Raw genomic sequence first — 10,622 nt, 5'->3', positions numbered from 1 at the left:
AATTCAATATCTTTTATCGTCATAATCATTTATGTGGTGAAATGTTGTGTAATAAGTGGTATGACAGCACCATATCCCTTAAATGTCCATCTAGTTTGAACTTGCCGTCTTCACGGAAGCTTTGTGTTCAAATATTTCAACTCAAATCAATATTTTGTCTAATTATTTACTTATGTGGCAAGTAATAAGCTGGATAATGTACAATTACTACATTTATGTGCTGAACTCGGATCGCTTTCTTAGGCTATTGAATGGATAAAATATAGAAATCCCTTTCATCTACTAAAAATCTCGTCAGTTGGAAGTGGAATGTGTGTAATGGTAACATTGGCTAATATTTTTTATCAAAATCTCAATTTGTAATTGGTTTTCATTGTCTGTCTTTCAGTGTGTCGAATGACTTGAGTCTGAAGAGGCTCGAGAAGATCGAGATCCTGGAAAGCATTCTGGATGCCATGGAGAGAGGCGTACGTATCCGTGCTGATGAACGTTCACTGATCCTTCACCGCTTCTTCCGGTCTGATGTTGTCTTGTTTTGTTCAGCTGTCTCACCCGGACATGGAGGGGAAAGCCCGAGCCGTGGTGTCCTTAAGCAGATTGTTTTCCATGGTACGTTGCTGCGCCGCTGCAGTAAGTGTGTTTTAATGGTCTGTTTTCTGACACGCGTCCATCCGTCTGTCTGCAGGAGGACGATTGTTTGGCTGAAGCCATCAGCTGGCTGCTGGACTCTAGAGCTCCTGACATCCGCAAGAAGCTGCTGGATCTCGGATCAGTGGAGATTCGCTACCGGACGCTTTGCTTCATCTTCAGCGAGTGTGAGTTTCATTTCCATTGATGTCCTGACAGCACGAGAGATGTAGAACAGAGTTGAAATGTAGAACAGAGGGGGAAAAAAAAAACGTTAACCGAGATAAATTGTTATATATACAGAGGAAATCAAAATAAGAGAACAATCTATAGATACTCACAGATTTGGAACGACCAGCTTCTCTTGCAGTGGCTAAAAGGGTCATTTTTAATGAGTCCATATATTGTTGCGTGTATGAGCGCTCTTGACGCTCTGATTGCACATGGTATTTATGCACAGGCATTTCCGTACATCAGGGCTCGAAATTAACTTTTTTACTTGGTAGCACTGGTGCTCCCAACTTCAAAAAGTTAGGAGCACCAGCAAAAATGTAGGAGCACTCACCAAAAATTTAGGAGCACCACAACTACAAATTATATATTAACAGATTTTATCCTTACATTCTTAACTTTAATGCAGATTTTGTATTGGTTAATATTAGCTGTCAATCTCTCAGTCACTGCTTTTAAAGGCCCCATATCTTGAATTTTGTGATGCATTTTAATAGACTGAATCATGCCGTGAAAGAACGCACTCTAAATGCGCACGCGCACTAATCTAACCTAATAGACTTCACGTCATGTATGCGTGCACTCTCTGTAGGTGTGTTTTGTTTGGATTTTGCAATACACTCGATAATGTCAAACCACATGTCGGAAAACAACAATTACGAAATATGTAGATTCGGTGGCGAACGCTGTAACCTGCAAACTCCGTCCCACAGGCTTTACAGTGAACGCAGTGCATAGAACCATTTTCATAGCGGAGCCACTAGAAGTCTTTCAACCACTCTCTCCGAAAACTGTACGCCTTCTATTCGGCTGGTGGATCAACATTCACCACATGATCGCTATCACCAGCACCATTATTTGTAACTTTAGGTGGTTCACAAAATAAATCTGTCAGTGTTTCTTTTTTATTTTCTCTCTTCTTCAGCCCTTTACATTCCCCGCGGTAGTTAGCTCCCTGTCACCTGACAGCGGAAAGCAGTGACTGAGTGATTGACAGCTAATATTAACCAGTCTAAAATCTGCATTAAAGTTAAAAATGTAAAGATGAAGTTTAATTTTGTTATGTAGCCTAACGTTTCATAGAACGGCAGACAGGTCACCGTATCAACACTCAGAAGGCACATACTCTGAACGTTTTTAGAGAAATGAAAACGGGTCGCACGACAACAATTATATGCACTCGCACAAATGCTCCCAAATATATTTTGAGGTCGCACAGATTAAATTTCGGGAGCATATGCGACCAAAATGGTCGCAATTTCGAGCCATGTACATTCATGTAGTTTTCAGTGTTTCACTGTTTAGTCGTTCTGAATGGATGCGTGTACTGCAGTGGGAAAATGCAGTCAGCTCAAGGCGGTTGGTTGAGGGTTTTTTGGTGCCTCCATGTGGTCCAGTTTGGTATTACAACTTGACTTGTCTGAAATATAGCCTAAACAGGTTCTTTATTTCTATTCTACACAATTCTGAAAAGTTTCTTCAGTATTTTTTTTCTTTCATGTGTGCTTTGGTGGGAATAAATTTAGCAATTATATGGACCCCTTATATCATTTGGGTCTTTGGTGTACTTTTGGAGTCTCCAAGTGTCCTTTTATAGGAAAGACATCTAAATTTATCTTGAAAAAAGCTTGCAGAAAATACAGTTTTGTAAGAATCACCCTTCAATCTTTTGGTTTACTTTGCTGGAGATAGCAAATGACAAAATTAACATGTTAAACGAGATCAATTAAGCATATTCTTAATTTCATGACGTGCGATTAATCGCAATTAATCACAGGAAAAGGGTGTGATTAATCTGAATACAAATTTTAATCTATTGACAGCCCTAATTTATGTACATATATAATTCAAATCAAAATTACGAAAATTTTAGCTAAAATTAACGTCAAACAGAAATGATCAAATTTATATCAAAATATTATAAAAAGCTCCTATAGCAGATGACAGTGATTTTGGGTTCAGTGCTGTCTGAATAATGAACGTCTCGCTCTACAGATTCACGCTATCTTCAGGTGGTTTCATGCAGTAAAAAGAAGGCCATCAAGGAGCTGAAAGCAGAGCCGGACCCTTGGACTTTTTCAGTGAGAGTCTTAAAGATCGAATAACATGTTTGTTTCCATATTTAACGCACTGCATTCATAGGATCATTCAAATCTGTTTCAAACATGATTGACTGTGGGACAGAAATAAGACACTGTCTTTTTCATCTCCAACTCCATTTTCATTCTAGAAAAGCGAAGATATGAAAAACAAAGGAAATGAGCATTTTCAGAAGAAGAAATATGATCTGGCGTTGAAGTGGTACACCAAAGCCATTAAATACCAGTAAGTGACCGAAGAACCTCGCTGCTTTAATTCCCAGTCCACGTCAGTTTCCCAGGTTTTAATCGAATGTTCGTCTGTCTGTTCTGTTTTCAGCCCGAGCAACCACATCCTGTACGGGAACAGAGCGCTCTGCTACATTCGCTCGGAGAAATATCTGTGAGTTGGACACAAACCGTACACCGTATTCAAAAACCTGATTGATTGGTGATACTGATTGTGGGAACCGTTTTCAGGAAAGCACTTGGAGACGGAAAGAGAGCCATTATATTGCAGCCAGACTGGGCCAAGGTGAGTGCTGGTTCACTGAACACTGCCACCATCATCATCTTCATCATCATCATCATGTGTCAGATAACTCTCTGTGTCAGATAGACGCTGGAGAAACGTTGCACACTATGTAGTAGGGCTGGGTTGACAATATTTGAATCAATTCTCATTTTGATGAACTGATAACGATCTATATACAAGAACAAAACTTAATGGAATGTTATTTATAGCGCATCCCATCCAATAAATCGCAGTAATCTTTGCGCTTTGTCACTTTTGATATGAAGCAAAGCCTCAGCTTTCAAATGAAGTCAGTATTATTATGAAATCAAAACAAGAAATACCATTTCTGCGTTTTTTTTGTGTCGTGACCGATCGCTCTAGCACCTCAGTTGAAGCGTGACGCGATCGTCTCTGGTTACAGCAGCAAATAAACATGAACATCACTTACTGAAATCAGTCCTGAATCATGTAATCAGCCGCAGAAACAGCTTCGTCACATTTACCTCAGCAAAGACACTCCGTGACCATAAACTCAATAGTCAGCTAAAATAATAACTAGAGAGAGGAGCGTTTTCATTAATGTATGCACTATATTACATGTTAATTATGTTTTTATTTAATCTGTTCTTGAGTATTTTAAGGATTGTTTGAATAAATCTGTCATGTAAACAAGTTGTGATATTCAGTTTGAATGTTTGACAAACTGGAGTAGAAATAATAATGTCAGTAAAATGTTATAATAATAATTTGTTATCATATAAGCTTTTATTCTAAAAGCTGCCATATGTGCAATTTAAATGCTTGTTCACAAATATGTGACCCTGGACCACAAAACCAGTCATAAGGGTCCATTTTTTAAAATTGAGATCCGAAAGCTGAATAAATAAGCTTTCCATTGATGTGTGGTTTGTTAGGATCGGACAATATTTGGCCGAGATACAACTATTTGAAAATCTGGAATCTGAGGGTGCAAAAAAATCTAAATATTGAGAAAATCATCTTTAAAGTTGTCCAAATGAAGTTCTTAGCAATGCATATTACTAATCAAAAATTAAGTTTTGATATATTTACGGTAAGAAATTTACAAAATATCTTCATGGAACATGATCTTTACTTAATATCCTAATGATTTTTGGCATTAAAGAAAAATTTATAATTTTGACCCATACAATGTATTGTTGGCTATTGCTACAAATATACCCCAGCGACTTAAGACTGCTTTTGTGCTGCAGGCTCACATATTAATGTACCAGATGATTTATTTTGCTGTCGGAGCGAATGTTAACACAAGTTCTGTTAGTGTTAGTTTCCGTTCACCGCTGTCGGAGTTCCCCGACTACGACGACTTCTGCTTCTGAGAGTCTGAAAAGCATCCATTAGTTGAGATCCTCTGAATGATTTTCTGCAGCTCTGTGGTGAATCTGGTGGAGCTGCACCAGAGAGCCGCAGCTCTGTCAGGGTTTTTATGCCATGTGTTCTCTGGGCTTTCAGGGTCACTACCGCTTCTGTGACGCTCTGTTCTATCTGGGGGAACATCAGAAAGCTCTGACGGCCAACCGCCTGGCTCAGGACGCCTGCGGCGCAGACACCGAGGGACAGAAAGACCTGCTGCAGCAGCACGAGCGCTTCCAGACGGAGCTGCAGGAGAGCAGAGGTAACGTCTGATTCTTCAGCATGGCTTCAGCCGCGAGCCACCGCAGCAGAGCGCTTCATTTGTGTTGTGTTTCCAGCAGAGATGAAGACCAAGAAAACCGAAACGAAGAAAACTTCTTCTAAAAGCAGGTTAGTGCTTGTTAATGCTGTACTGCTGCTGTCGTCCTGCTGTGTGAGGGAATGATTTAGGTGTGTTTTGTACTGCAGATCACACGCGGCCGGCGATTCTTCAGGTCCTCATCAGAAGTCCAGTCGTCAGCCGGAAGCGGCGTCTCAGTCTTCAGTCCTGGAGAGTTCGGTGAGATGAGACTCACAGACGCTTGCACTATACTGTGTTATTTTACGATTATTTATGTACTATTATAGTTTGCATAATATTTTAGATTAGATTTTATTTTTATACTTTAAATTTGTTTTTATTGCTTTTTGTTACTTTCATGTGTGTCATTTTTATTAGCTTTTATTTTTACTTAATATATAACATACATTTTTTACATTTTAAGTATTTTTTGGTCTCTTTAGGTTTCATTTATTTTTAGTTCAATTTTAGTTTTTCATTAATTTATTTCCAGTTAGTAATACAGTGCTGTAAAAATGTTTTAGTAGTTTTAGATAATAACCCTGCTGTGAATGTGATTTTGTTTTATCACGCGGATGTGAAGTCTAATCGCTGTAATGTTCTTCTCCCAAACACCAGCAATCTGAAAACGGGAAAGACCAGGATGACACTGCAGGTGAGGAAGGAGGAGATGCTTGAGAGGTTTTTTTTTTTTTTAAGTAAAGTTGCTTTTTGCTTAGTGTTGAACATGCATGGGCCATCTAGTACAATTGAGCTCAGTTCCACTACGAAGGATCTAAGGATTCAAGAGAGCAACCGTACATGTTGTTGTGTAGTCTTATTATTGTGTGGTTTTAAGGGATATTTGTCTTCACGAGTAAGAGATAAGAGACGGTCTCCATTGCAGTGTTTTTATCGTGACTGGATGATGTTGTGAAGCAGTAATTTTCCATTGTTATGGCTTGTGGTGTAAAAACACTTGTTGGATCTGTGCTGGTCAGATGAAGTCTGAGCATTGAAACCTACACAACTAAGATTATACAATAAACTCCTCCTTTTGATCATCATCATCATCACTTCATCTCCTGCTTTGCTCTTCTCTGGTGTTTTGGTGTAGTTGATATGATCATGATCTAATAACTGGAAGCTTCAGTTTAAATGTGCACTGCGCTACTGAAAGCTGCTTTATGACAGTCTTATTTTGTCTAACATTTTGTTTTTGCGTGTTTTTTATTTGATGCGAGCATGTGGGCCTATTGTATGTACTTGACGTGTTCATAAGTCTCAGTGCTCACATGGGGTCGCTCGAGTTTGCTTCAAATGAAACCAGATAGCTTTCTTTACACGTGAACTCGTTAAACCTTTGAGTGAAAAGGTTGTAGTGGAGCTGGAGGTTTCAGCTGGACTCTCTGCTCTTTATATGTCTTTTGAAAGGTGACACTCTGAGGTCTGTTTCAAATACGCATGAAGCCTTGTTGGTGGTCTGACAAAGACACTGATTGCACCTGCTGTGTTGATTGTATCTTCGAGTCACAAGGATCTCAGCTTTCCAAAGATATGTGACATGTTTAGCTTGGATTTGTTGTATGTCATGAAGTTAACGCGCAGAGTACCGTGGAACGCTAACAGGTTTCTGCATGAGTGATCGCTGGATTCCTGCGCTGACGGTGCTGCACATACTTGAGCTGGTGTTAGTGGAGTTAAGCTTGAATATCGTGCCGCTGGTGTAATTGGAAGGATGTCAAACGTAATGAGGTTTATTTAATGGGTGTATGTTCTGGCGAGGAAATTAGCTTCGCTGAGTGTTGGTGGTGTTTCCTGCGTCTCTTCTGTCGGGTGTGTGTGTGAGAGTGTGTGTGTGTGTGTGTGAGAGAGAGAGAGAGAGAGACAGTTTGTGAGTGTGTGTGAGAGAGAGCGTGTGTGTGTGTGTGTGTGTGAGTGTGAGCGTGTGAGTGTGAGTGTGTGCGTGTGAGTGTCAGTGAGTGCGTGTGAGTGTCAGTGAGTGCGTGTGAGTGTCAGTGAGTGCGTGTGAGTGTCTGAGTGAGTGTCAGTGAGTGCGTGTGAGTGAGTGTCAGTGAGTGCGTGTGAGTTAGGCCTGCACGATTAATTGTTTGTAAACCGAAATCGCGATTTGAAAGGTTGCGATTTTCAAATCGCAAGAGCTGCGATTATTTCGATGAAGGACTATCATATATGGTAACAAGCATCTATGTAGTTTTTGACAGTTTGCTTAATGCGCATTTTACGTTTGATGCAGAGATTAACCAGTAGGGGGCATTTTAACACTGCACGTGCTGACTGAACGGAGATATATTGACTGAACGAGCAAATGACGCCATTTGGAAAAGATGAGCGTGAGCGGGAGCAGCAGTTCAACTTCCCAACAAAGTTCTCAACTACAAATCAAACATTTTAAACTAGGCCTGCACGATTAACTGTTTGTAAACCGAAATCGCGATGTTTGGAATTATTTTGGATTTCGACGTTCTGATGTACTTCAAAGGCAAGTACTTTGTAAAACCTGCCGAACGTCTGTGTCGACCTCGCGAGGTAACACAACCAACCTGTATCAGCACCTGCAGAAGTATCACAGACAAATCTATGATGAATGCATGGTCAAAAGGCCCACCGATGAACACACTTCGTCACAACCACCGCGACTGACATCCAAGCAAACTTCAATTGCTCAAGCGTTAGAAAGTGTCACACCCTGACAAATCTTCACGAAGGTACGGCAAAATAACAGACGCCATAAGTTACCTGGCTAAAGATATGGTGCCGATTAACGCTGTCACAAAAGATGGTTTTAAGAATCTTATCCTAACGCTCGATAAAAGATATCGCATTCCTTCTCGTACGTTCTTTACTCAAGCCATCCAAAACCTGTACAATACGTGCAGGAAGAAGGTTGAAGCTGAGCTAAATGAGGTGAAATATTACGCGACGACAACTGACATGTGGTCGAGCAGGACGACTGAACCATATCAAAGTCTCACTGTTCATTTCATATGTGTGGATTTTGAATTAAAGAGTCGTTGTTTACAAACGTCGTACTTTCCCACTGACCATACGGGAGAAAACATCGCTTCTGCTTTGAAAGATGCTCTAGCTGGCTCGGGTCTGAACGAAGAAGGCCAGGTGTGCATCACCACAGACAATGCAGCCAACATAATAAGGGCAGTGGAAATAAATGGATGGACCAGGCTGCAGTGCTTTGGTCACAGACTCCATCTTGCTATTGGTAAGTGTTCATGTATAATATAAATTTTATAATCGGGAATTATTCATATACATTACATAATCATATTGTAATAACAATGATAAATAATTTTACAGCATTGGTTGAGCTTTGTTAATAATAGAATTTACTGCATGAACTTATACATGTTTAACATTTCTGTTCGTTTCAAAAAACTGTATTATGAACAAATATGAATTATTAATAAGGAGTAAAGTATGTGTATATAAATTAAAATGAACTTAAATACTCTAAATAATGTTGTTCATTGTAGGCTCATTCACATCTTAGATATTAACTAATGCTAACTGAGATAATTGCATTCTAACCTTTTTTTTAATGGTATATTTTCAGAAAACGCACTGAAAGATGACAGGGTGCAGCGAGCAGTAGGCGTTTGCAAGAAGCTGGTCAGTCAGTTCTCCTACAGCTGGAAGAAAAGAATGGCATTGACTGCAGCCCAAAAAGAGCTGAATCTGCTTGAGCACTCATTGATTACAGAGTTCCCAACAAATGATTGCAAGGGTTCTGGAGCAATGTAAAGCTTTGAATCATGTGCTGTCTGCAGACAAGAAAACAAGGCATCTAATGCTGACATGGCAAGACATAGAGGTGTTGGAATCCATCCACAAAGCTCTACATCCACTTCAGGAGTTTACAGATGTGCTTTCGGGAGAGGATTATGTTAGTGTCTCCTATCTTAAGCCAGTTCTTCACCTTTTGAGGACAAAGACACTCGCTGAAGATCAGGATGACACTAATCTAACAAGGGCAATCAAAGACAGAGTCCTCCAATACCTCAAGGAAATATATGATGACCCAGCCACTCAAGAACTTCTGGATGTTACATAATTCTTAGATCCTCGCTTCAAAACGAATTACATCAGTCAAGACAACATCCCAACCATAAAAGAAAGAATGATGACAGAGATGGAAGAAGCTGCAAGAAAGGTAAGAAAATGGCACTTATGAGGAAATGTGTTGAGCATTCATTTCTGTACTGAAAATGTTAAAACTTAAGTAACTTGCTTCCCTGTTTTTGAATGTTACAGGAGAAAAGATCACGTGTCTCAGAGTCACAGGATTTAGGAGCAGCCTCGTCTGTGAAAGCAAAGACACTTGGCAGCTATTTCAAGATTTCCTCTGTGTCTCCAGAAGAACCTCCTAATTTTCATCATGTGGTGGAAGCAGAGCTAAACGGCTACTTAACTGCACCAGCAATTGATGGAGAAGAGAATCCCCTGACCTGGTGGAAACAGCACCAGGTTAATTTTCCCAGGTTGAGCAGGTTGGCTTGCCGATACCTGTGTGTTCCTGCCACAAGCACACCGTCGGAAAGACTCTTCAGTGCAGCAGGCAATATAGTAACATGTCAGCGGTCATGCTTCAAACCAGAGAGAGTGGATATGCTGCTCTTTTTGTCAAAAAAATCTTTAAGCACATTACCCTGAACAATGTGAAAATGTAACAATCTAAATGTGAATGTTTTCTTGTAGGCCTTTTGGCATCAGAATTATTCATGTACTTTGCACTTTAAATGGCAAAACTTGTGCTGTCATTGTTTCAACCTTAATGTAGGTTATGGTCAGTGTTTTACTGATGTAGAATTGTTTACAGTGTGTTTGGGTTCTTAAAAGTTTAAGATTTTATATATAATTGTTAATTTAACTTTATTTAAGATACTGTAGTTATTTTCTTTAGTTTAATTTGTCATGACAGATGTTTGCATCATGACAACTTTATAAAAAAAAATGGCCACAATGTTTAAGAGGTTTTAAATAAACAGTATCACAGTGTAGCATAGTTTGTGATTATGCTTGGTCTTTCTTTGGTGCTGTTAACCACCACAACAAACCTGTAGCTCTTTTATGAAATCGCATTTTAAATCGCAAATCGCAATTTTGATCAGAAAAATCGCAATTAGATTTTTTTTCTCCAAATCGTGCAGCCCTAGTGTGAGTGTCAGTGTGTGCGGTTCCCTGACCTGAACCCTATAGAAAATGAGTGTGGTGAACTGAAGAGGAGAAGCTCCATCATGGAGCTGGGAATCTGAAGGGTCTGGAAAGATTCTGGATGATGAGAAAACTCAGAGCTGTTATTATGCCAAATGGAGGTTGCAAAAAGCATTGAATAAAAGGGTGCTGTTAATTGTGTCCAATGTGTATTAGAGAAAAACATTTATGTCATAATGATATTTCCCCCCATTTTAAATTCTTATTC

At 39.6% G+C, this 10,622-nt stretch overlaps 1 protein-coding gene across 1 annotated transcript in view; it reads left to right on the top strand.

Moving 5' to 3' along the window:
- Nucleotides 1-10,622, top strand: part of LOC107676488 (E3 ubiquitin-protein ligase TTC3) — a gene marked incomplete at its 5' end in the record, with an annotated part of 40,955 nt that overhangs the window by 9,776 nt on the left and 20,557 nt on the right. Inside the window, 11 exons of the mRNA XM_016471043.1 lie at nt 389-467; nt 544-609; nt 686-815; nt 2,854-2,939; nt 3,089-3,183; nt 3,277-3,339; nt 3,417-3,471; nt 4,945-5,107; nt 5,187-5,235; nt 5,314-5,404; nt 5,804-5,840. Of these exons, the coding sequence (XP_016326529.1) occupies nt 389-467; nt 544-609; nt 686-815; nt 2,854-2,939; nt 3,089-3,183; nt 3,277-3,339; nt 3,417-3,471; nt 4,945-5,107; nt 5,187-5,235; nt 5,314-5,404; nt 5,804-5,840 (914 nt within the window). The remainder of the gene's footprint in view (nt 1-388; nt 468-543; nt 610-685; nt 816-2,853; nt 2,940-3,088; nt 3,184-3,276; nt 3,340-3,416; nt 3,472-4,944; nt 5,108-5,186; nt 5,236-5,313; nt 5,405-5,803; nt 5,841-10,622) is intronic.

Source organism: Sinocyclocheilus anshuiensis, unplaced genomic scaffold (genome assembly GCF_001515605.1).
Source record: "Sinocyclocheilus anshuiensis isolate Anshui unplaced genomic scaffold, SAMN03320099.WGS_v1.1 scaffold3935, whole genome shotgun sequence".
Classification (NCBI taxonomy): domain Eukaryota; kingdom Metazoa; phylum Chordata; class Actinopteri; order Cypriniformes; family Cyprinidae; genus Sinocyclocheilus; species Sinocyclocheilus anshuiensis.
This window is presented reverse-complemented; position numbering and strand designations above follow the sequence as displayed.